The sequence below is a fragment of the Ornithorhynchus anatinus genome, chromosome 3 (assembly GCF_004115215.2).
Source record: "Ornithorhynchus anatinus isolate Pmale09 chromosome 3, mOrnAna1.pri.v4, whole genome shotgun sequence".
NCBI lineage: Eukaryota > Metazoa > Chordata > Mammalia > Monotremata > Ornithorhynchidae > Ornithorhynchus > Ornithorhynchus anatinus.
Window position 1 is genome coordinate 35,904,206 of NC_041730.1, and position 27,693 is coordinate 35,931,898.

A 27,693-nucleotide genomic window follows, 5' to 3' on the forward strand; every position below is an offset into this window, starting at 1 on the left:
CAACCTGAGGCCCCTGTATTGAGCGCTTACTATGTGCAGAGCACTGTACTAAGCGCTTGGAATGGACAAGTGGGCCGCAGATAGAGCCCACCCCTACAGGGCTCGGCACATAGCAAGCGCTTAACAACCACCCACATTATTAGTAATCGAGCCGGTCATCTGGGGTCTACCCCAGCGCAGAGCCAGGGCCGCAGAGATGCCCTGTTGTCTGGCCCTTTAAGAGGCTGTCTTCCCCGGCGGCGGCGAGGGGGTGAGCGGAGCTGGCAGAGGTGGGAGGAGGAGGAGGAGCCGGGGAAGGAGGAGGGAAAGAAGGAGGAGGAGGAGGAGGAGGTGCCCTCTCGTCCCCAGCCCGCGCCCCCCTCGCTACTCCGGCCCGCCATGAACCGGCTGGGGAAGCGCGGGGCCGAGACCCTCATCGAGATGGCAGAGGCCACCGACGGTAGGTGCCCCGGCCCGGGCCGGTCCTGCCCGCCCAGCGGGGAGAAGCCCGGACCCTTCCCGGATGGGCAGGACCCTCTCCCCCCCCCCCCCCTCCCCGATCCCCTGCGACCGAGCCCGGGGGGGTCCTTTGCTTCTCTGGGCCTCGGTGACCCCATCTGTCAAATGGGAGGGGGTGAAGACTGGGACCCCCCCCCCCCCCCCCCCCCCCCCCCCCCCCCCCCCCCATCCCCTCTCCGGCGCTGAGAACAGTGCTTGGTACATCGTCAGGGCTGAACCAATGCCATCGTTATTATTAACGGGACGGCGGGGGGACGGGGGCTGCTCCCCCCCGGACCCTCCCCAGGCCAAGCCGCCCCGGACGGCCCGGCCGAGACCGGTCCTTTTTCCTGCCCTTCGCCCCTCCCTCCTCCGCCCCGAGAGCGCTGACTAATAGGGAGGAGGAGGAGGAGAAGAAGGCTGCCTCCGGATGGGCGGGGGGCCCGGGCCGGGGGACAGAGGGAGGAGGGGCGGCCGGCCCGGGACCGCGCCCTTCCAACCGGCCGGTCCCCTGGAGAGAGACCCCCTAGGCCTGGGGGCGGCCTAGATAATAATGATGGCATTCGAGAAGCGCTTACTATGTGCCAGGCACTGTTCGTTCATTAAATAGTATTTATTGAGCGCTTACTCTGTGCAGAGCACTGTACTAAGCGCTTGGAATGGACAATTCGGCCACGGATTCAGACAGTCCCTGGCCGCTGTTCTAAGCGCCGGGGGCGGGGAGGGGATACAAGGTGATCGGGTTGTCCCGCGGAGGGCTCACAGTCTTCATCCCCGTTTTACAGATGAGGTCACTGAGGCCCAGAGAAGTAAAGTGACTCGCCTAAAGTCACACAGCTGACAGCCCGCCGGGGAGGAGGATGGGACCCTGCAAGCGACTCGAGAGAGATTAAACGCTTAGTACAGGGCTAAGAGTTTAGTCATGATAATGATGATGGCACTTGGGAAGCGTTTACTATGTGCCAAGCACTGGGGTAGATACAGGGTAGTCGGGTTGTCCCACGTGCGGCTCACAGCCTTCATCCCCATTTGACAGATGAGGTCACTGAGGCCCAGAGAAGTAAAAGTGACTCGCCCAAAGTCACACAGCTGACATCCCGCTGGGGCGGAGGATGGGATCCTGCCAGCGACTCGAGAGAGATTAAGCGCTTAGTACAGGGCTAAGAGTTTAGTCATGATAATAATGATGGCACTTGGTAAGCGTTTACTATGTGCCAAGCATTGGGGTAGATACAGGGTAGTCAGATTGTCCCAAGTGGAGCTCACAGCCTTCATCCCCATTTGACAGATGAGGTCACTGAGGCCCAGAGAAGTAAAGTGACTCGCCCAAAGTCACACAGCTGACATCCCGCCGGGGCAGAGGATGGGACCCTGCAAGTGACTCGAGAGAGATTAAGCGCTTAGTACAGGGCTAAAAGCTTAGTACAGGGCTAAAAGCTTAGTAATGATAATAATGATGGCACTTGGTAGAGCGCTTACTGTGTGCCAAGCACCGTTCTAAGCGCTGGGGTAGATACAGGGTAATCAGGTTGTCTCACGTGGGCCTCACAATCTTCATCTCCATTTGACAGATGAGGTCACTGAGGCCCAGAGAAGTGAAGTGACTTGCCTAAAGTCACACAACTGACATCCCCCCGGGCCGGAGGACGGGACCCTGCTCGTGACTCGAGACAGATTAAGCGCTTCGTACAGGGCTAAGCACTTAATACAGGGCTGAGCGCTTAGTACAGTGCTCTGCACATAGTAAGCGCTCAATAATACTCTTGAATGAATGAACACCTGTCAAGTACCTCGGGTGCCACTCTGAGAGAGCCTCGGCTGGGTGGGGCTGGGAGCGCGGGACGCCAGGGTCCAACCACCCTCTCCTCCTCTAACCTTCTCCCCTTCCACAACAAGGCGACAAACCTCCCCAACCTTTGGATGGTCCTGGGGTGGACCGCATCTTGGGAACGAGAAGAGCGGCAGGGTCAGGGTTGGGGTAAAAACTGGTGAGAATATTCCCTTCGTTGACGCCAAATTTGTAACTTTTTCCCAACGCCCTGCCAGGGGGACCCTCCCTCCCCAACCTTTCCAGGTGCCTTTTCCTTCGTTTTAATTTCCACATTCAAGAGTGCTTGGCATATAGTAAGCGCTTAATCAATACCATCATTATTATTATTTTCATCCGAGACTCAACGTTTTAAAGGCAAACAGCAACAAAGAGAAGTTGTAAGAGGTTGTGGTTTTAGAGGAGGATATTTTATTGCACAAATATTTAGAGTGGTCTCCTCTGCACCACACTTTCCTCATGTCTACTTTGGGTTTCCTTGGAAATGTGGTAACTTTGCCGAGGTGTGTGATTTGGGCTCCGCTCAAGATGCCAAAGTAAGAGGCAAACATATGTCGGTCTTGTGCTAGGGCAGAATTTGAGGAGTAAGTACTTCTCGGGGATCTATAAAGCTCAAGCGGGGCTGGCTGGTGGATGGCTGCTGAATGCAGCTGTCAGAGAAGCGTTAACTCTTCTTTCCGAGTTGAGGAAAGGAGTGGGTAGTGAAGTTTTTAAACAGTACCCCCTGATGGCTTGAGTGGGACTATTCCAAAGAGTAGATCAAAATTCTACAAAATTCACAAAAATTCTATATATCCAGTTATTGAATTTGACTACTATATTTAAGGTCTGTCTCCTTTGTTAGAATGCAAATCCCCTGTGGGCAGGGCACTTGCCACTTCCTTTTCTTTGTACTTCCCAAGCACTTAGTTATATTTTTTAAATTTTGGTTGTTGAAGTTCCAAAAGGATATAAAGAGTTAATGCCTTTTAGGCATCCATATCCAATTGTAAATCAATTCCTTGGGATGGTTCTTGGCAGCCAAGACTTTCTGCCTCTCCACCTGGGGTTTTAAATTTCCCCAGTCACAGTTTCAGTAGTCTCAAATTTTCACTGGATTGAGGTATTTTTCCTCTTAAAATAGCATTCTTCAAGTCAGTAACAATCGATGAGCTCATTTTGGAGAAATGAAGACCTGGAACAGCTTTACTCTTCTGTTGTTTCTCTTGTCTATAGGAAAGGCCCAATCTTCTTAACACTTTCTAGCCTGCCCAAATAATAGTAACGCAATGTATTGAATTCACTAAAATACTTCTAGCATAGCTGGTCAGATTGACATCAGCTTTCTTCTCATTCTCTGGTAACAAAAACAAATACCATTCTTTTCATTGTTATTGTTAAACACTTACAAGGTGTTGAGCGTTGTACTAAGTGCAGGGGCGGATACAAGATAATCAGGTTGGGTTCATAGTCTAAGCAGGAAAGAGGACGGGTGTTGAATCCCTATTTTAAAGATTAGAAAATTGAGGCACAGAGAAGTTAGATGGCTTGCCCAAGGTTACACAACAGACAAGTGGCAGAGCTGGGGTTAAATCCCAGGTCCTGTTTGCAGTAGACCATGCTGTTTCACCAGAATTCTACCGTCTAACCACTGGCTCCTGTTTGGGATATCATGTTTGTAGGAAGGTGTGCAGTGCTGAATCTCAACCAACTAATGTTATTTATTGAATGCTTAGTCTGTACAGAGCACTGACCTAAGTGCTTGGAAGAGTATAGTGAAACTAAATTTCTTGACCACAAGCAGTTTTAATAATAATAATGTTGGTATTTGTTAAACGCTTACTATGTGCAGAGCACTGTTCTAAGCGCTGGGGTAAACACAGGGGAAGCAGGTTGTCCCACGTGGGGCTCACAGTCTTCATCCCCATTTTACAGATGAGGGAACTGAGGCACAGAGAAGTTAAGTGACTTGCCCACAGTCACACAGCTGACAAGTGGCAGAGCTGGGATTCGAACTCATGAGCCCTGACTCCAAAGCCCATGCTCTTTCCACTGCGCCACGCTGCTTGTTTTACAGTCTAGAGGGGAGACTTTAAAAAAAAAAACAAGGCTGAGGGTGAGGCAGAGGGTGGAATGAATATCAAGTCCTAAAAGGGTACAAATCCAAGTTCATAAGGGACCCAAGGGAAGAGAGAGTAGGGGAAATGAGAATTTAGTCAGGGAAGGTCTCTTGGAAGACGTTATTTTAATAAGGGTTTGAGAGTGGGGACAGAGTGGTGGTCTAGTGAACTGGGGGGGCAAAAACTGACTTTAACTTGGCACATACTTTTTTAAAAATAAGACATTAAAGTTTTGAAGGAATTTGAAACAACTCTTGAGGTGACTAAAGGAGAAGATGAAAATTGACCAAGGACCCAGTCTGAGGTGACTTCATTATCTACCTCCACAATTTTGCCAAAATCTGCCCTTTTTTTCACTGTCCCACCTGCTACTGTGCTGATCCTAGCACTTCTCCTATCCCTCCTTGAGTATTGCATCTGCCTCCACTGACCTCCCGGCCTACTGTCTCTCTCCACTCCAGTCCCTACCTCACTCTGCTGCACGGATCATTTTTTCCAACAAAAACGTTCAGTCTCTGTCTCCCTACTCCTCAAGAATCTCCAGTGGCTACCCATCCACCTAGGCATCAAACAGAAATTCCTTACCATTGGCTTTAAAGCACTCAATCTGTTCGCCCAATCCTACCTCACCTCTCTGATCTATAACAGCCCAGCCTGCACACTCCAGTCCTTTAGCCCCAGCTTACTCACTGTGCCCCGATCTCATCTATCTTGCTACTCAGCCCTTTCCTATTTCTTCCCCTTAGCTTAGAACTTTCTCACCCTGCATATACGCGAGACCACCACTTTCTCCACTTTCAAAGCATAATTAAGGTCACATCTCCAAGCGTCCTTTCCCCAATCAAGCCCTCTTTATCCCAGCTCACTCCCCCTTCTCTGCATTAGGATCTGTGACCTTTGGACATTTGATTTTTGCCCCACCCCAACCCCATAGCAGTTATGTTCATATCTTTAAATTATATAAGTTATTTATTTATATTAATATCTGACCCCCCCCCAAGACTATAAACTCATTATGGGCAGGGAACATATCTGCCGGTTTTGTAGTACTGTGCTCTTCCAAGCATTTAGTACAGTTCCCTGCACATAGTAAGTGTTCAATAAAGACCATGATTGATCAATTAATTGCAAAGTTATGGTTGGTAACTCACAAGAAATGTTTGCCATACTGCATACTTCACCACATGAAATGATTCCTCTTTCATTGCAAAGGAAGTTTTGGAGGGAAACAAATAAACCCCTAAACTGACACAGAGATGTCAGGGCATCTGACAACAAAATGTCCCTTATCTTGCCACTGTGAACTCTTCACCCAGTGAAGTGGGGAGGAAATCTGCTATATAATGCACATGTAAGGAGGGATGCAAGCACTAGGTTTTATTTTTAGCAAACTAAAAGCCAAGGAAAACACTACTCTGTCAAGTAACTAAAGTCAAACATTATTTGCAGTGGGCTGGTAATCCTGTTTTTTTGTTTTTTTTTAGATGGAGTTATAGACAACTAAATTATAATTCACCTGGTTCAGGAAACTGGTGTTTTTATGACTGAGCTGAAAATTAGTATTAAAGTGTCTGCCTGTTGGTAGGTGAAAATGCTCTTAGGTTCTCCACCTTATTGCTTTTCATGAAAAATTAATTAAGTGTATGAATTTAGCAGACTGTAGCTTCAGGCTCAAGGTTAGGAAAAAAACACCTGTGAGGCATCATTCTGCTTAAGTTTTGTTGTTGTTTTCAGTTTTTCCAGGACAAAATGTTATTCTTCGTCCAAGGAAAAATAAAACGTAAAACATCCTGTGTTGAAATCTAAGTACCAAACTTTCAGAACTAAGATGTTTTTGGTTTCAGTGATCATTTATTGAGTGCTTAACTGTGTTCAGAGCTCTATGCTAAACACTTGGGAGAGAACAGTATGCACATTTCCTGCCCATGATGAGCTTTTAGTCTAGGGGGGAGACAAGTATTAATATAAATAGTAAATTACAGATATGTACGTAAGTGCTGTGGAGCTGGGAAGAGAGATGAATAAAGGATGACACAGAAGGGAGTTGAAGAAAAGGAAGAGAGGGCTTAGTCAGGAAGGCCTCTTGAAGGAGATGTGCCTTCAATAAGACTTTGAAGGAGGGGGAGAGTAATTGTCTGTCGGATATGAAGAAGGAGACATTGCAGGCCAGAGGCAGGGCAGAGAGGAGAGGTTGGTGGTGAGATAGATGAGATGGAGGTACAGTATGAAGATTAGCATTAGAGGCGCGAAGTGTGTGGGCTAGTCACATATTTAGCCACATATATTTGGGTTTTGTTAGGTCATTTGGGTCTCCCTACTGTTAAAAACCCCTCAGCCAATCATGACTCTGAATTTCAAACTCTCTGGTTCAAATGCTAGATATATCACAACTGGGTCCATAATCCACCCTGCTGCACAGGTCGTCTTCTTACAGCATCCTTGGGACATATCTCCCCACTCCTCAAAAATCCCCAATCCATCAATGGTGTTATTGAGAACTTACTTTGTGCAGAGCATTGTACTAAGTACTTGGGAGAGTACAATACAACAGTGGTGGTAGATACGTTCCCTGATCACAAGGAGTTTACAGTCTAGAGGGGAGCTTAACCTAGAGACTATCAAGCAAATAATAATAATTATGGTATTTGTTAAGCATTTACTATGTGCTAAGCACTCTTCTAAGCACTGGGGTAGGTATAGGGTAATCAGGTTGTCCCACATGGGGCTCACATTTTTAATCCCCATTTTACAGCTGAGGTAACTGAGGCACAGAGAAGTGAAGTGACTTGCCCATGGTCATAGCAGACAAGTGGCAGAGCCAGGATTAGAACCCACGTCCTGTGACTCCTGAGTCCGTGCTCTTGCCGCTAGGCCACACTGCTTCTCTAAGACTTGTCATCATAGCTTTCAAGGCTCTCCACTTTACTTAGTGGCTCTTTCCACTGCCTATTCTCCTATTTTAAGTCTCTGTCTCTCCCGTGCTCACCTCTTGGTGGTACCTGAGTCTTGTCATCCCTACTCTGACTCCTTGCTCATGTTGTTCCCTGAACCTGGAACTCCCATTCCCCCAAAGTTAAATCTTTCCTCCTCCAAATCATACCAAAAATCTTTCCTCCTTCAAATCCCTCTTAAAATTTCCCTCTTCCCACATGCCTTCATCAGCTAATTATCAGCACCCTGAATCTAATCAGCATTTTTGTTGCCACTTGCATTTAGGTATTTATCATACCCATTCTCATCGCATGGATTGGGAGATGTTCACAGTTGGCCAGGGAAGCCTTGGTGGAATATATAGGAAGGCTTGGAAGACTTGTCAGAAGCAGGGTGGCCTGATGGAAAGAGCCCAGGCCTGGGAGTCAGAGCCCTGGATTCTAATCCTAGCTCCGCTGTGTGACTTTGGTCAAGACACTTAACTTTGCTGTGCCTCAGTTAACTCACTAAGCAGTATGGCTTAATGGAAAGAGCCCAGTCTTGGGAGCCAGAGGTTGTGGGTTCTAATCCTGACTCTGCCACTTATCAGCTCTATGACTTTGGGCAAGTCATTTAACTTCTCTGGGCCTCAGTTACCTCATCTGTGAAAATGGGGATTAAGACTGTGAGCCCCACATGGGACAAACTGATTACCTTGTATCTATGCCAGAGCTTAGAACAGTACTTGGCACATAGTAAGTGCTTAACAAATACCATCATCATCCAGCAGGACCTGAGTTCTAGTCCAATCTCCACCACTTATCTGCTGTGTGACCTTGCTCAAGTCATTTCACTTCCCTGTGCCTCAGTTCCTTCATCTGTAAAATGGGGATTAAGGTTGTGAGCCCCATGAGGGACAGGAACTGTGTCTAACCTGATTTGCTTGTATTCACCCCATCTTAGTACCATGCCTGGCACATTGTTAGCACTTAACAAATACCATTATTATTAACATCATCATCATTATATGTAAAATGGGGATTAAATCCTCCCCTCCCGCCCCCCGCCCCCGGCATTACAGTGTACCCATGTGGTACAGCGTCTGTGTCTAACTTGATTACCTTGTATCTACTCCAGGGCTTAGAACAGTGCTTGACATAGAGTAAGCGCTCAAGAAATACCATAATTATTATATATGTACTGCATAAATGAATATAATTTCATTTATTCTGTTTCCACTGTATTTCTTTCTGTCTTCTCCTTTACATTTAAGTTCCTTATGGACAGGGAACACGTCTTGTGCTTCTAGGCTTCTCAAGCACATAGTTCAGTGCCTTGCAGTGAGTTGACAGTCAAATACCACTCCGATTATTGAAGTGGATTGAACTCTGCATTGAGACAGATTCTATGCTCCAGCCAGGAGTTTCTTCACACTTCTAATGTGGTAGGCTTTACAGAGTAGTCATTCAGTAACATCCTATATTAATATTATCTTACCCAGACAGAAGACTCTAAACAGATTTGTATCAATTTATTTGAAACAAAACAGTTTAGAAGTTATGGAGATAATTGCAAAATAATTACTGAAAGCTAAAAAACAATCCTCATATAGTTTAGGTAAGTTCATGGGTAATAGGACTTATATGGGTTGAGAAAAAGTTAGAGATGTTAGAATACAGTGTCCATTCTCACACTTTCCAAATGTCAGTCATTCGTATTTATTAAGCGCTTACTGTGTGCAGAGCACTCTACTAAGTGCTTGGGAGAGTGTAGGCAGGAATGTATCTGTTGTTATACTGTACTCTCCCAAGTGCTTAGTACAGTGCTTTACACACAGTAAGCACTCGATAAATACATTTGAATGAATGAATATAACAGACACATTCCCTGCTCACAGCAAACTTGCAATCTAGAAAGGGAAAGAGACATTAATGTAAATAATTAAATACAATTATACATATGTATTTAAGTGCCGGAGGGCTGGGAGGGTGGATGAATAAAGGGAGCAAGTCAGGGCAATGTAGAAGGAAGTGGGAAAAGAGGAAAGGATGGCTTATTCAGGGAAGGCCTCTTGGAGGGGATTTGCCTTCAATAAGGCTTTGAAGTTGGGGAGAGTAATTGTCTGTCAGATATGAAGAGGGAAGGTGTCCCAGTCCATGTCCCAAGACATGGGTAAGAAGTAGGTGGCAAGATAGAAGAGATCAAGATACAGTGAGAAGGTTGGCATCAGAGGAGTTAAGTGTGTGGGCTGGGTTATAGTAGGAGAGTAGCAAGGTGAGGTAGAAGGGTGCAAGGTGATTGAGTGCTTTGAAGCCAATGGTGAGTAGCGAGAAGGTGGTAGTTGAAGCCATGTGAGTGAATGACAACTCTCCAAGGGAGTGGATGTGGATGGAAAATAAAAGGGGACGCAGAACTGACCCTTGAGGGACACACATAGTTAGGGAGAGAGGGCATGCAATCACTCATCCTGTCCTGCTAGATTACTGCATCAGCGTCCTTGATGACCTCCCAAACTACTTTCTCTAGCCACTCAAGTCCATACTTCACTTTGCCTGTCTGGATCATCTTTCCACAAAACTTTTCAGGACATGTCACCCCCTTTCTCAAAAATCTCCAGTGGTTGCCTGTTCACCTCACCTGTCTCAAACAAAAACTCTTCACCATTGGCTTTAAAGCACTCCATCACCTTGCCCCTCCTAATGTTGGTATTTGTTAAGTGCTTACTATGTGCAGAGCACTGTTCTAAGCGCTGGGGTAGATACAGGGTAATCAGGTTGTCCCACGTGAGGCTCACAGTTAATCCCCATTTTACAGATGAGGTAACTGAGGCACAGAGAAGTGAAGTGACTTGCCCACAGTCACACAGCTAAGTGGCAGAGCCGGGAGTCGAACCCATGACACCTGACTCTGAAGCCCAGGCTCTTTCCACTGAGCCACGCTGCTTCCAACCGGGGATGGAAAAACCTGAGTTTTGTATAGAATTTATTCCGCGGGGCGGATTGAATTTAATTATTTAGACGCGACAATAGGCTTTCCCTTTTGGGGGAAACATGGTGTTAAAGCTTCCCCTTTTGGAGGAATATGGGGTTAGAGCTTCCCTAACGGGAGGAATACACTCACTTCAACTCACTCTCTCCTTCTCACTTCTCTCACTTCTCTCCATCTACAAACCAGCCCACATACTTCCCTTATCTAGTGCTAACCTTCTCTCTCACTGTGCTTCAATCTCACCTGTTTCTCCTCTGACCCCTGGCCCAACTCCTGCCTTTGGCCTGGAATGCCTTTCCTCCTCAAATCTGACAATTACTCTCCCTCCTTTCAAAGCCTTGTTGAAGACACATCTCCTCCGAAAGGTCTTCCCAGACTAAACCCCATTTTTCTGCATTGTCCTGACTTGCTCCCTTTGTTTTTACCCCAGCATCCACCCCCCACCCCAACTCCCCAGCATTTATGTATATATCTGTAATTGTATTTATTTGTATTGATATTTGTCTACCCTCCTTTAGACTGTGAGTTTGTTGTGGGCAGGTATTATCACTGTTTATTGTTGTATTGTTTGTTCCCAAGCCCTTAGCACAGTGATCTGCACACAGTGAGCGCTTAATAAATATGATTTAATTAATTAATTGAGGCAGAGAAGAGCCCATGAAAGAGACTGAGAATGAGTGGCCAGCGATAGGAAGAGAATCAGGAGAGGACAATGTCAGTGAAGTCGAGGTTGCAGGTCATGGTAGGTAGGGTCAAAGGCAGCTGAGCGGTTGAGGAAGATTAGGATGGACCTTTGGATTTAACAAGGAGATGGTTGTCTATCTTTGAGAAAATAGTTTCTACTTCCTCTGCAAATGAAATACGGACCTGGCTACAGACCAGTGCCTATCTTAGTATAGCCCTGTTTGTGCACTCAAGTAGCAATTTATCTTTCATCTTTCAGATATCCACAAGATCACTATAAAGTTGTGCCTTAAGCACCACAGTGGACCGAGAACTTTTGACTTTGGAAGGCTCTTTTTTATTTTGACTTTGGAATCTGGCCCAACTTTTTAGGCTTTGTGACTGTAAACAACTGTAGCAATACCACTTAGTATTCTGATATGACATTGTCCTTTACTTTTAGCAAACAGTAACATTTGTCTCATCACCATAAAGCATCAGGTAGCTCGATCCTCTTTATTATCTTTGTTTTCCACCCTTAAGCAAAGGAAGTTTCTGAATGATGCTATGCATTGGATTCGTCCTAGAACCAACCAATCTTGTCCACTCTCCAGCTGAATGCCCTACAGTTCAGTGTGAAAAACTTGATGACTTCATGAGTTTTGTAAGGTCATTTTTAGAGGTTCAAAAGTCATGGTCTTGAGAAAGAGCATGGGCCTTGAAGTCAGAGGCCCTTGATTCCAGCCTCTGCCACTTTCCTGCTGTGTGACCATGGACTTGACTTCACTGTACTCCAGTTTCCTTATCTGAAGATTGAGGATTTGATATCTTTTCTTCCTTCCCCTTAGACTGTGAGTCCCCTGTGGTTCAGGGGCTCTTCTTTATCTATGCCTATACTTTATCTACCTCAGGGTTTAGTTCAGTGTTTGTGGCCATTATGAATGCTTTACAAATATGATAGCAATAATAATAATACTTAGAGTAATCATTAGTAAAAGCCTGAATAGATCATCTGAGGAGGAGGAAGGAAAATTTTCCCTTCTTTCCCTCCCACTCCAACTCCCTGCCACTCTGCCCAACATTGCTGCTACTGCCAAAGCTCAGAGGTTTCTAGTTGCTCCCTGTACCTTATATATTTTATGATAATAATGGGAAGGAAACCAACTGGGAGCCATGAACTCATGGGCACAAAGCCACAAAGTATAGGTTATCGGGGAGCCACTTGCGGCTCTTTTGAAGTCACAGTCTGGTCATTCCTGGTTTAGAAAATCAAAAAGTAGCACTTTTTGGAGTAATAGTTAAATGTGTTCCAAGAAACACAGTTACTATGCTGATTATAGACTTTAGAAAAAGTTAGGCCATGACTGATATTTTGAAAATGTCTCTCCATGGTATTCCAAGAGAAGGTGAAAATGACACTTTTGGATAATTTCTAGAAGAGCCAAGGATTACTTTAAAGCTTTTGCCATCTGTAGATATTTTAAGATAGCTTAGAAGGCTTTTTTTCTTGAAGATTTTGTAGAACTCTGCTGAGTGAGATGATGTGGTCTGGTCCTTCTATGTACTTTGAGTTTTTGTCTATGCCTTTAGATTGAATTTAGACCTGCATGCGGAAAACTAGTATGATATCCATTTATTTCTTCAAGCTTCAGGACACAGAAGGATTATCAAAATGAAAACAAGCAAGACTTTTCAATTTAAGGTTTAGCTCTATACCATAGCCTCTGTTCCTATTATTTTTAGAAGCTGCTGTGTTGAAGATCACCCTGCTCACCCATATTCATTTCAGTGGGATTTGAGAGGCTTATATAAGTGGGTTTCTATTAATACATCAATTCTTAAGAAGCAGTGAATTAACTGACATTTTGCCTTTACAGGGCACTTTAAAGTAATTTCTTGAATGTAAAAGTGATGGTCAACAAACAGAATGTCATGTCTGAGCAAGTTGTGAGAATTTTTGAAACTAGGGAAAATTATTTTAGCCTAAATTCTGGGTGGAAAATGAAATCATGTTTGCTGAATTCTTTTTGGGCTCTTATCAGCAAGTATCTGACAGGGAAGTAGGGGACTCAGGAGTGTCATTGGAAAAAGAAAAAAAGTTTGCCTTTTCCCCTGTGTCTTTGGCTGCTCAGAGGGCTAGGAAGAGATTCAGGTTATGCTAAGCTTTTACTCTAACCATAAATTAGGCGTATCTGGAAGCTCCATTAGCTCTTAGGCAGTGATGAATTTTTATTCTGTGCAAAAGTGAACTTGAGGAGGAGCATTTAGTGGGAGGAGTAGAAAAAAAGGGCCAGGAGGCCAATAAAAAGGAAGAGGGACTAAAAGAAGGAAAAAAGAAGAGAAAGGTAAAAGCAAAAAGGATGAAGAGTCATTTGAGTCTCTCTCACTGCTATTATAATCAGTCCCTTTGCATTGTTTCTTAATCCTGAAGCCTTCTCCAGGACTGAGGCTCATTGGTTGTTTTTGGTGGGACTTTTACCAACATCAGTCCCAGTCTACCAAGAGCCTAGTATAGTACTCTGTGCTGTGTACTCCCAGCAATCAATACACAGTCAATAATGGTACTGAAATTTACTACCTGTTTCAGGATTGCTATTTCACCATCTTCTTTTGCATTGCTGTTGCCATTTAGCTTGTCATTACTGGACCCTGGGGATGGGCCTAAGGCTACTCTTTCCCCCTACCCTGACATTGTAAGGGTGAACCATTTGTTTCCCTGGTATCTGTGGGATAAGCTGACCTCTTTCTTGTCTGGTGCACTGCTTGCTTGCAGTGGCCCTGGCTGTGCCAGCTGACTCTCAGTAACATAGCCACTTGCTGATTGTGGTAGTGGATGTGCAGTGCACTGAATTCGGGGAGGAGGAAGATGGCTCACCCCATGGACTTTGGAGAAGGGACCTTTCATTCCCACTGCCCCCAAGGCGACGGGCCAAAGAGTGCCAGCTCAGACGCAGCCCAGTGATGAAGATGGGAACCCTGTGTACAGAGAGCAAAAAGTAGAGCCACCATCTTGGTTCCACCATTGAGCTGCTTTCTCTTTCGAAAATGTAAGAGTGAGTTTGCTACAGCCACCTTTCTGGCCTAGAGCTTTGAGAGTAAAGGTATTGACAGTGCCTCCAAGGTGCCAACTCAATGTGGGCAATCTACCCCATGGTATGATCACCTATGCTTTCCAGGAAATTATGTGGTATTTTATACTTCAGTGTACTCAAGAAGGAATTTAACTCAGGATAGGAACTGTGATTTGGAAAGTAAGAAATTAAACATTCTGGGGAATGATAATACTTTGTTCATATATTTCTGCAATAGCTTTAGGCTACTCAAATAGAAAATGGAACAAGATCATCATCATCGTAATAATAATAATAACAGTATTTAAGTGCTTAATATGCATCAGGTACTGTACTAAACGCTGGGGTGGAGACGGGCAAATCGGCTTGGACATGGTCCCTGTCACACATGGGGCTCACAATCTTGTTTCCCATTTTCCAGATTAGGTAAATGAGGAACAGAGAAGTTAAGTGACTTGTCCAAGATCACACAGCAGACAAGTGGCAGAGCCGGGATTAGAACCCATGTTTTATAAATACATATAGGGAATATTTCCTTGCACTGCTTAGATTGGGGAGTGTTGTAGCTCTTTCCAAACATAGTTCAAACTGTACCTGGTGGTTGGCCTGATATGTCTGTTTATGTATTTTCAGGTTTTGGGAAGGGATATGATTTTCAATCCTGATACATTCAACTGATCTCAATCAGCATTTTTCCTTACCTTAAGATAATAAAATCACTGGCTCAAGCCTAAAAAAAAAAAAATTCCTGTTCAGGTCATGCAGCTACTGTATCAAAACATGTGCTTTTCATAATACTGTACTTTATTTTTCCTTTTAAGTCTACACAGATAAACACAGTATGAAGTCCAGGTTAGTGAAAACAAGACTCCATAGAGTCAAGCAAGTTGTGGTGATGGCTATAGACATGGTTCATTATAGTTTGTGATTTATTCTTGAGTGATGACATTATAGCCAACTTGTTTTGATTGCACAGTTGGACATAAAATCACATATGGTCCTTGTGGATAGGGAACAGGTCTACCAACTTTGTTATGTTGTACTCTCCCAAGAGCTTAGTACAGTACCAATGATTGGATTGATTGATATGGTCATTTCTTTCTTATTCTTCAGTAGTATTAATTGACCTAATGATGGAGGATCATTTCATTCAGTCATATTTATGGAAAGTACAATTCAGCAACAGAGAGGCAATCCCTGCTCACATTTATTACCCAACTCTGGAAACCTTTACTCATGAGAAGCCCAAATGGAATGAAGATGAAGAATGAGATAAGGAGAGGAGGGGGAAGCGAAAATGTTTCTTTAAGGCTTTAGTTATTTAATAAAATAACTTAGCGTAAACACAGTGAGCTGCATTTTTCTCCATAGTAGGTTTTTGTTTCATACTGAGAAAATCAGTTCCATTTTCCACTTCTCTTTACTTGAGTCAACAACTACCTAAATTATCAGTGGGATTCCAAGTATCGAAAGTCTCCCAAATGTCCTTTCTGCAAAGTTCTGAAGACTTTTAGCTGTGAAACCCATACAAACAAAAATGCTAGGTTTTTTTTTCACAAATGGAGTATTGTGAGATTTCCTGGGATGATCAGACTACACCGATGGGTCTTTTAAACATATATCCTTTAAAATGCTGTCTGGCTTATTACTGATCTAAAATATCATTTCTATTATAGTTGACTAAAATAGCAAACATCTTTTTTTTTAAAAAATCTCAAAATTAGGCAAGGATTTGTATATTTCAGGGATCAGATGACTCATATGTCTAGTGGAACTAGAGATATGTGCTTACTTAATCTCTTAGGCATTTTTGGCCATTCATCCTGGAGAAAGTTTCTTTCAATGCTGAAAGTTAAAATGGGACCATAAAAGCAATATAAATGTTTCTGCCTGTGGATAGAGAGACCTAGAACTCAGCTGTAGTGCTTTCTTAGGCACTAGGCACCAAAGGATGGCATCCTTTGGTGCTTAATAAATAGTTGTTAATGCAGAAGAAAATTTTTTAAAAAGGTAATTTATCATAGTTCTGTGAGGGTTCTTCATATTGGAGAATAAACTCATAATTCTTTTGATGTTCTGAACTTCCAAACATACTTTACAGGTGGAAATAGTTCTATTATTAGGGCATTTCACTTAATCAGTTGTATTTACTAAGCACTTACAGTGTGCAAAGCTTAATTATAATTAAATAGAATTGGTAGACATGATCCCTGCCTACAAGGAGTTTACTATCAACAGGAGGAGCCTATTGTTGGTAAACACTGAAGTAAGTGCTGGAAAAAATGAGAATTATACATAGTACCTGTCACTGAAGGAACTCATTCTAAGTAAGGGGTGGGAAGGATTGACGTTGGATACATAAGGAATGGAGAAACAATACAAATTAATAACATAAAAAGGCAAGGCAAAGAATAATAATAATAATACAAATGATACAAGTTCTTACTGTGTGCCAAGCACTGTTCACAAGCAAAAGGGTAGATGCAAGTCAATCAGATTGAATAAATATGACCTCATCATTGGAAGGGAATGTGTTTATTCATTCATTCATTCAATAGTATTTATTGAGGGCTTACTATGTGCAGAGCACTGTACTAAGTGCTTGGGATGAACAAGTCGGCAACAGATAGAGACAGTCCCTGCCGTTTGACGGGTTTACAGTCTAATCTGGGGAGATGGACAGACAAGAACAATGGCAATAAATAGAGTCAAGGGGAAGAACATCTCACAAAAACAATGGCAACTAAATAGAATCAAGGTGATGTACAATTCATTAACAAAATAAATAGGGTAATGAAAACATATACAGTTGAGCGGATGAGTACAGTGCTGTGGGGATGGGAAGGGAGAGGTGGAGGAGCAGAGGGAAAAGGGGAAAAAGAGGGTTTAGCCGCGGAAAGGTAAAGGGGGGGTGGCAGAGGGAGTAGAGGGAGAAGAGGAGCTCAGTCTGGGAACGCCTCTTGGAGGAGGTGATTTTTAAGTAAGGTTTTGAAGAGGGAAAGAGAATCAGTTTGGCGGAGGTGAGGAGGGAGGGCGTTCCAGGACCGCGGGAGGACGTGACCCAGGGGTCGACGGCGGGATAGGCGAGACCGAGGGACGGTGAGGAGGTGGGCGGCAGAGGAGCGGAGCATGCCGGGTGGGCGGTAGAAAGAGAGAAGGGAGGAGAGGTAGGAAGGGGCAAGGTGATGGAGAGCCTTGAAGCCTAGAGTGAGGAGTTTTTGTTTGGAGCGGAGGTCGATAGGCAACCACTGGAGTTGTTTAAGAAGGGGAGTGACATGCCCAGATCGTTTCTGCAGGAAGATGAGCCGGGCAGCGGAGTGAAGAATAGACCGGAGCGGGGCGAGAGAGGAGGAAGGGAGGTCAGAGAGAAGGCTGACACAGTAGTCTAGCCGGTATATAACGAGAGCCTGTAATAGTAAGGTAGCCGTTTGGGTGGAGAGGAAAGGGCGGATCTCGGATATTGTAGAGGTGAAACCGGCAGGTCTTGGTAACGGATAGGATGTTTACCTACTCTGTTGTATCGTACTCTCTCAAGCGCTTAGTACAGTGCCCTACACACAGTACACTCAATAAATACGATTGATTGAATGACTGATTGAGGACTACAGAACATTCTGTTAGAGCAGTTTCATGTGAAAGCAATTGTCTAGGCAGGGTTATATAGAATCCAACAACCTCAACAGTCACAGCTATAAACCTCCCCAGTCCACAGTATCCTAAAATTGAGGAAGGCATCTATATCCTCAAATTGAGGGAGGCATCTAATGCTTCTGCTTTAACCCTCCTCCCACAGCAACGGAGAGAATGGAGACAGATATCACTCAGGTATCTTCTCCTTCACCGTGCTTCCTGCTGCCATTTTCTTCTCTCATAAGAAAGCACAGGAAGAGATTAAGTTAAGGTCTTATTAGTAGAGTAATGCAGCCAGTGAGATAAAGGGCAGAAACACCAATTCTTTAAATAGTGTCAGAAAATGCAACACCATTAATTTCATTCACTGAGTCATTCATTCAGTTGTATTTATTGAACACTTACTATGTGCAGGGGACTGTAATGAGCACTTGGAAAGTACAGTACAGCAATAAAGAGACACACTCCTTGCCCACAGCGGGCTCACACTCTGAAGTTTTTTCCATTAAAACCTTGGATTGTCACTTTGGGGAAGCAGCAAAGATAGAATACGGACTGGGAGTCAGAAGGGCCTGGATCTAATCCTGGCTTCACCATTTGTCTGCTGTGTAACTTTGGGTAAGTTACTTAAATTCTCTGGGCCTCAGTTACCTCATCTGTATGTACATTGGGAATTTTGATTGTCAGTCCCATGTGGGACATGGACTATGCCCAACCTGATTACTTTGTGTCAACCAGCGCTTAGTGCAGCGTCTGGCATATAGTAAGTGCTTTATAAATACCATAAAAAAGTCCATCATTTGTCTAGTTTTCTTCTAGGTATTTTGACTGTTGCAGTTTGAACAGAAAGGAGGAGCCTCTTGTTTAAAGGGAGAGAGAAAAACCAGCTAACAAAGTTGATCATAAAGCACTTGCATATCATACATATATACAAAAAGAGCATTTTGGTGAGAGTTTTAAAGTAACATATGTTGATGTGTTTCTGAGAGCATTGTAGTATCAGAATATTGAAAAAAAAATCATTCTGGACTGGACTAATGATCCACCCAGCCTAGAATTGTGTTTCTGGAATCTGTATAAACCCTTGAACCCCTTGATAATGTCTGCTGGTACAACAGTAATGAATTTCCTGTCCTTACTATGTGAAGTACTGCCTTGTTGTTGCTTATTGTAGACAGGAGGAGCCTATCGTCTCATAAACACTGAAATAAGTGCTGGAAAAAATGAGAATTATACACAGTTTTATAATTTTATAAATTTATATTATTACAGTTTTATCATTATAAAAAAATTAGTTTTTAATCTAACACCTTCAAGCTTCGAAGGAGCCCTCTTTCTGGTGTTGTGGTACTTGGTATGATAGCCACCCAAGGAGAGCTAATGTCCTTTCATTGCCCTAATGTCTACCTCTCAGTGGCCTGACCCGGGTCACTTAGAGAAGATCTTTAATTCCATGAATTTTAAATCATCATTTATGGTTGTGTGAAGTTTAAAACCAAAACACAGGCCTTTTGAAAAATCAGCTGCATTCTATAAGTTAAATCCTTATCTCCCAGTAAATTCCAAGAGCAGGGATTTTTGTCTACTAATTCCATTGTAATCTCCCGAGCACTTGGTACAGAACTGGGCACAGAATACATTCTCAGTAAATACCATTTATTGATTTAGCAAGTGCCTGGTTAGGGTCAGTGTTTCCCAACTTCAGACTGAAATGGCCTTCTTGAAGTTAGGGAAGCAACGTGGGGGCTAGAAAACCTGGTTTCTAATCTGAACTTCACTACTTGTCTGCTCTGTAACTTTGTGCAAGTCACTTAACTTCTCTTTGCCTGTTATCTGTAAAATGTGGATTAAGACTGTGAGCCCTGTGGGACATGATTATATCCAACCTGATTAGCTCATATCTACCCCGGTGCTGAGTACAGTATCTGACACATAGTAAGCACTTAATAAATGTAATAAAAACTTTTGCTAATTAATCGAATCTTATAATCAAAGTTGGATGATTTATCTATCCTGTTATATTTGATCAAACTTAATAAACTTGAATCCTGTCCCACCTTTGCCTTTTCAGGTTAAAGAGTTCCATTCTCTTCAGTTTATTTTTTTATGGGAGTTGCATCATTCCTCCTTATTTTTTTTTCTGTGAGAGAGAACTCACTAAATAGAAAAAGCTGACTTGCAAATTTAACTAGAGTTTGTAGTAAGTTCTCCATAGACTTGCCAGATTCACTGCTCACTTTTAGGGCAGGCCAGAGGTCCCTCACTTGTATGTAAATAAGATGTGAAATCTTGAGCCCTTCTGATTGGATTTTTTTTTTTGGAAGTGGATTTTGGACCTTATAGATAGCTCGCCATTCCTGGGCAACAGGTGCCCCATCTCTTCTATATAGATATCATTCCTGGCTATAGCAGAGTTTTTTCTGGATGTGCAGAATTGTGTGCAAAAAGTCAAACCTGGCTCCTTAGAACTCCCTAGCGTTTCTGTTTGGTGGTTCAATTCATTGCCTCTTTTGAAAGCAACTCCTTAACCTGTAAATAAAACACAACCTTTAATTTGTCACAATATTCTTTATTCATACAGCTGTTTTAAAAAATATTGAAAGCCTTTGTTGCCCACTATTAATGGTGTGTTTAATGAGATATGGCCTAATCAAAACAATGCATTATATAATTCTAGATGGGTAAAGTCAATTCAGTACAACAAGGGTGACTGCAAAGGTTGTAATTTAACATGTAGGTGTGCGACTCATTAGCTTGCATTTAATTGAAGGAGTGCTTACAAAGAAAATCAAACAAAGGATCTAAAGTATAAGCAGGAGAACACCCTCTCTGTCCCATTAGCTCATTTTTCAGCTATATGGGTCAGTAAAGTCAAGTCCTCTTATTTTGGCACATAATTCTCTTTTTGTCTTGGAGCTTTCCTGTCAAACCACGCAGAATGATGCTGCCTTTGCCCTAGATATTCACCCTCTATCTGTGGCTCCCTGGCCCTGGGGAATTTCCTGCCTCCACATCCATCTCTACCCCACAGAATCTTTTATCAATGTGTTAATAGGCTCATTTTGAACTCCATCTTAAATGGATTAGTACCAGGTTACCATACCTGGAACAGATCACCTGACCAAGACTTACTAGGTTAGAAGCTAATTCCTGCTTTCTCTCTTTCTCTCTGCTTAAACAGCCATTATTTTAGCTCTTGCCAGAGTAAGTGACAATAATTCCAGGCTTCAGAATGAGATGTTTTGAAGTTGCATTGCTCAGGCATCTAATCCTCTCAAATCAAAAGTTAGTAATTTACCATGCTGATATCCCTGTGTGTAGTTCTTGATATATCAACTCTTCAGTGATCTCTATCAGATATTAATAATGAATAGCATAGGTTCCAACTGTTTTCTTTTTACAAGCAAAAAGGAGGCGGGAGAGATTTATGATAGAAAATGTCAAGAGATGATATTACCTACTCCCTGGGGTTCTACAGTACTTATACAACATCAATATTATCAAGCCTGAGACAAGGTAATAAGCCACAGTGGAGGCCCATGACTAGAGGTAGGGTGTGTTTAGGCAAACTATCCACATTTAGCATATCGAAGCTTGTAATTATTTTAGCAGCCCGGGTCCACAAATTACAAGGATGTCTGTGGCTTGAGAACCTATAAATTTAGAGTTTAGTGCAAACATAGCACACCAACAAGCCAAGGCTCAAACCAACACCTACAAAGCCAACACATACATAGCAATAGCTGGTGTTACCCATGTTTCATTTCTCAGCTTCAAACAATAAAACTCCCAGAAGGCACACTTTTAATATAAGGGTGCCATGGTCCATTGCCAACCCAAATTGGTTAATTATGGGTTAATGGTTTTATCTGGAGTTCTGTGTGATTTGAACCCTGCCAAAGGCCCAGGGCCTGTTAGGCCTTCATAGGACTTTGCAAATAGAGGTGTTTTTTGTTTTTTTTTTACAAATCGTAATGGTCATTTTTATTGCTTTTTGTTTGAGCTGAAAGTTTTACAGTAAGTAAACAACCAACACAAATACTCATTGTTCCTGCCCCTTCCTTTCCTCCCACACTCTCCATATCAGTGTCCCTCCTACCAATTAAATTTCCACATCCTCTTCATCAGCTGATGGCACTAAATTTCAAGCTTCGGAACTCCTACCCTCTCATGGTCCAAGCGTTCCAGTCAATCAATCAATCATATTTACGGGCCCGTACTGTGTACAGAGCACTGTCCTAAGTCAGTACAATACAACAGAGTTGGCGGGCATGTTTCCTGCCCACAAGGAGCTTACAGTTTAGAGGGGGAGACAGACATTATAATAAATTACAGATATGAACGTAAGTGCTTTGGACCTGATATTGGGGTAAATAAAAGGTACATATCCAAATATTAGGGCAGTGCAGAAGGAAGAGGGAGTAGAAGAAATAAGCGCTTAGTTAGAGAATGCCTCATGGAAGAGATGTGATTTTTAATAAGGTTTGATCGGGGGTTGTGTAACTATCCCAGAGGCAAGCAGGGAGCTCACAATTAATCTACATTCAGTGTACAGTATACAGGAAAAACTCTGAAGGTTGAGTGTAGGAATTTGGAGACTGTGGGGAAACGAGAACCAAAGTGCTAAATCTCTGATTAAGCAGAATGAATCATGAAAGATGAACTCATATGTTGAACAAAAAAATCAATTTTAACATCATTTCCAGTAAGAAAATTAATATTTAAGTATATTTATGACTGTTAATAGCAGTAGTGCAAAGAAAGTTTCAGGTGGGAAAATGGTATAATTGTTGGAAAGAACACAAATTTAAACACTTCCATTTTGAAAGTAACCCGCTTTAAATTTATCTATTATTCACTGTATGAGGATTTTTAACCTCACATGTAAAATGTTACTTAAAAACCATAATATCATCAGTATTTATTGAATGTCTACAGTTCTTGGGAGCATGCAGTACAAGCAGAAGTCCCAGCCTGTCTTTGAAGGGGAGGGTCATTGGCACAGATGCTATACATATAATGACAGCAAGAGACCAAATATAGATAGATACAACTACCAACAACAAAAGTATAGTAAGCAAAATATGAATGAATAATTGAGGAAAATAAACATATTTACACATAAGGGTGAGCCATAGGGTGTTTTGTCCAAGAGAAGTGAAGCTTAGGGAATGCCTCCAGTTTTTTGTTGTTGTTGCTCTTTTTTAACATAAACTAAAAAGTTCTCCCACTGTTGACAATATTCTCCCATATCTTAGAATTCCCTTTAGATATTTAAAGTTGCTATCTGTCATTGGGTAAGACACCTATCATTTGACCAAAATGATCATCTACTAAGCTGAGAAGTGTGAAATTATGTCATTGACCTCCAAAGTAAGCTAGTATGCTGACATGGAGTGATAATTTCATATGGATCATGATATTCACTCAACCCTCAACCCCATAGTACTTAAGTACATATCCTTATACTCTGCAATTTATCCTATCTGTAAATGATTTTAATTTCTGGCTCCCCACTCGACGGAAGCCTCGTTGTGGACAGGGTTCATTTCTACCACTCTATTGTATTGTAATCCTCCAAGCACTTAATACAGTGCTCTGCACACAGTATGTGCTCAGTAAATTAATTGATTGATTATCCTTGTTTGTTTGGAATTTCATCCTGGATTTCCTTTGACCAAATTTTCAGTTGGTTGAAGTCACTTTATATTCTTTTTTTTTTTTCCAAAGTGTTGGCAACTCTTGATGGTCAGTCAGTCATCATTTATTGAGCACTTGCTGTGTGCAGAACACAGTTCTAAGTGCTTGGAAGAATTCAATATGACAGAGTTAGTAAACATGTTCTCTGACCAAAAGGAGCTTATAGTTTAGAGGACTGTCCTAATTAACATGCTATCTGCGTGTCTGATGAGCAGATCACCCATTTCTTCAACTGAGGCCATCAGCATGTACTGGACAAAATGTCCTAAAATCAGACTCTGAGGGCAGTCCCCTGAGTCCCTTTTTCCCAGGTTTTTGAAACTATTTAAACTGGAGAAAAAATCATGGGTCCTCTTGGGTTGAAGGGAGAAATGGACATTGAAAAAATAGAATTTTTTTCAACTTAATTGCTATTTTCAGGATCCATTAGAGTTCAGCTTCTGATTACTTTTGCTCTTCTCTTGTAGACAAATTGTTTCTGTTTTTATCATCTTTCCATCCATACCCTGTCCTTTAAGAGATTTTCCTGTCACTGTAGACAGAACCACCATCCTTCCTGCCTTGCAAGCCCATGACCTTAGCTTTATTCTTGACTCATCTCTCTCAGTCAACCCACATATTTAATCTATCACTAAATCCTGTCAGTTCAACCTTCACGCCATCGCTGAAATCCACCCTTTCCCCTCCATTCATACTGCTACCTTGTTAAATCCAAGCACTTATTCTATCCCTCCTTGATTACTGTATCACTTTCCTGGCTGACCTCCCTGCCTCCTGTCTCTCCCCTCTCTAGTCCATACTTCAATCTGCTGCCCAGATCATTTTTCTACATAGATGTTCAGTCCATCCTTCCCCACTCCTCAAGAACCTCCAGTAGTTGCCCATTTATGTCCATGTTAAACATTGACTTTTAAGTACTCAATCACCTTTTCCCACACCTTACCTCACTTTTCTTCTACTACCACCCAGCCTGCACATTTCAGTCCTTTAATGCCAATCTACTCACTGTACCTCAATCTTGCTGCTTCACCACCAACCCCTTGTCTTTGTCCTGCCTCTGGCCTGGAAAGCCCTCCCTCTTTGTATCTGACAGGCAATTACTCTCCCGACTTCCAAAGCCTTACTGAAGACACATCTTCTAAAAAAGGCCTTTCCTAAGCTCTGATTTCTTTTTCTACTCCCTTATGCATCCCCCTTGCACTTCTATTTGTATAATTTCAGTCCGTATGTATCATGATATTCACTCCACCCTCAACCCCACAGTACTTACGTACATATCCTTATACTCTGCAATTTACCCTATCTGTAAAGGATTTTAATTTCTGTCTCCCTAGTAGACTGAATATTCACCTTATTCACCGCTTCCTCAGCCCCACAGCATTTATGTACATATCCATAATATATTTATATTGTCTGTCACCCCCTCTAGATTGTGAACTTATTCTGGGCAGGCAATGTGTCTAATAACTCTGTAGTATTGTACGATAGACTGATAGTTCTCATTATTTTCCAACCTGTTAAGTATTCTGTTTCAGTAACCTTTCCTTATATGGTATTTTTAAACAATTGGAGACTCAATAAATATGACTGATTAATTGAGAGTCTCCAATTGGACTGTGGACTTCTGTGTACAAGTCTAATAGTTCAAATTTGCATAAACTGCTCGTTTGCCATTAATTTTAATTATGTAAAGGCCAAATAAACCTTCCAGGTAAAGCAGATTGCAGAATTTTCCTCCAAGCCCCAAAAACGCAGCACAGGAAATTTATAATTTACACTATGTTTTCTGACCCATTTCAAATTAAACATAATCAGTTATTCCAGTTAAGGGACAATTTATCTCAGAAACAAATGCATTTTATTTTTCCTTTTCATGTAGCAAAGTTGGGTTGACAACCCAAGGCCCTGCAGCCTCTGAATTTCTTAAAAAAATACTTTGTCCTTTAACCTCCTCCCCATAACCCTTTTTTTCTCCTGCTGCTATTTGATGTGGATGGATATAACCTGTAAATCTCAGATGGGGAAATTACACTGATATTAGTAATTTGGGCTAAAAATGCTTAAATGAATTCAGGATCTTAAAGGTGTTTCAAACTATTTGTTGACTGCTAGGCTTCTGATTCCTGAAAAACAGTGCTTGATCAAATATGCTGCATTTGTCTCTGACTCTGCATAGGGCTTCATCCATGGTAAGCACTGACTAAATACCTAGCTAATTAAAGACCATTAAAGATCACTTCATACAGATAGGTAGTATGTCCATGTGAACCTGTGCCAATAGCTGAATTTCAGTTTGGAATTGGTAATAAACATTAGAAACTTTTAGGCCTGATGACATACTTGACTTGCACTTTGCTACCCTCTTCATTTGTTGGTCTGAATGGATTGAAGTACATTCCTGTACCTTTGTGTGCATTTATATTGCTTATTTTGGACTCAAATTCCTTATTTTTTGTTTAGTCTAGCTTCTTATCTTAATTCTGAGAGCTTGCTAAGTGAAGGGCCCTATGTTCTCCCCAGCTTGACACTCATGTACCCCTCCCTGACCTTGCAGTGACTGCTGTAGTGCTCTGAAATAAGTGGGTGCTTAATAAACAGTGGAAGTTCATGATAGTTTCAAAGTCATCCCATCACCTCAGATCTGCTATTCAGTATAAATGCAGTGGAGCCATTTAACTATTGATGGATGCAGTACTTTAAAAATGCATACCAAAATATTAAGCTACATTCTAGGCATCTAATTTTTGCAAATGGGTATCCAGCATATCTGGGTCATGTTAGCCATGATAGGAATGAGAAAGTTGTGACACCATGACCAATTAATGAATGTTCAAACTGTGTATCCATAATTACAAAGGAACAAGGGATCCTGCTGCTCCCAGTGCATAGCAGGAACTGGGTTTGGAAAAGGGAAGGAGAGGTAGTGGTTATTCCAGTTCCTGGCTTCTTTATTGGAGACTTGCCAGGATCTAAAATCAGGATTCTAAGCTCTCTGGCTCGAACCCAAAATATTGCCACCTTTCTCTTCTGCTGCAGCTGCCTTGTGACTGATCTTATGCATCTGGAACCTTCATCTGATTTGTGGATGCTGGCATAGCTCTTTTTCCTCATGTTATGTCTGCAGAATGGAGCCCTCCTTCTCATTTCATCCACACAGACCTTTGCTTTTCATTAGTAGCTCTTCTGGAATTTTCCTGTTCCATTCAAAATTCATCTGAAGCAGGATTAGGTTTTCTCCACCTCTATTCCCACTATTCTCACTTGGCTCTCACCTACCTCCTGCCTGGTCTCCCTCTACACAGTTCATTGAACAGTACCTGTTCATCACCGTGTGGGCATTTCCGATTTTGGGTGGGGGTTTTTTAGCATTATAGAGGTTTTCTCTTATGTTTTAGAACAACATACTCTGTCTTCCCAGCCCTTACTTGCTACTGATTCTCCTATCTTGCAACATTAGTGTGGCCAGTGGCATACAAAGGAATAGCACACCTCTATTCCCTCTATTCTCACTTGGCTCTCCCGTCCTCTGCCTGGTCTCTCTCTACATAGTGTTTTTTGCCAGTGGCTCAGGTAAGGCCATTGAATGGCCAGTACCTAGTCATTACAATGTGGACATTTCAGATTTTTTTTTTAGCATTATAGAGGTTTTCACTTATGTTTTAGAACAATGTACTCTAAGCACCTATCTTCCCAGCCCTTCCTTACTACTGATTCTACTCTCTTGCAGCATTAACGTGGCCGGTTTCTCTCTGTGGCTTGATGATGTGACCACTAGCATAATATTTATACACAAATTGGAACTGTAATACATTATGTTAGAGCAGACAAAAATGTTCACATTTCATGGGCCATTCTGTAGGACCCAGATGGGTGCAGTGTTAGTGCCAGGGTGAGATTCCAATGATATTGACAGGGTGGCATTCCAGAATAAACAGTTTGAAGTCATGTGGCATGTCCACTGACTATTACAATAACAACTGCAACTGACAAGCCAACCTGGAGGATGACATCAGGAGAGAGAGGTTGCTCTCCTAAGAAAAAGATTACAATAATTGGGTTGCCAAGAGGCAGGCTTGAAAATGGCCAGATTTTCCATGGGAAACCCAGGGAAGCCCATTAACACAGAAAAGATCTATCTTTTAAGGGTAAACAATGTGCAAGGCAGTGTCGGTCATGGCCTGACACGTCTTTTAAACCACATTCATACATGTGGTTAGGATCTCATTTATCAGTTCCATATCTGAAATTGGAGAACTGCTATATACAGTACATGTGGATTATATATAGAGCACAATATATAAAATACAAGATGTTATTGGCTAGGCAC

At 42.4% G+C, this 27,693-nt stretch overlaps 1 protein-coding gene across 5 annotated transcripts in view; it reads left to right on the forward strand.

Annotated features, from left to right (window-relative positions):
• The first annotated feature begins 295 nt into the window (after positions 1-295).
• The window catches only part of ANO5 (anoctamin 5), a 94,352-nt gene continuing 66,954 nt past the window's right edge, over positions 296-27,693 (forward strand). For all 5 annotated transcript variants that reach the window (XM_029061212.2, XM_029061213.2, XM_029061215.2 and 2 more), the window contains exon 1: positions 296-439. In XM_029061212.2, coding sequence (XP_028917045.1) covers positions 379-439 — 61 coding nt within the window. In that variant the 5' untranslated portion in view covers positions 296-378. The remainder of the gene's footprint in view (positions 440-27,693) is intronic.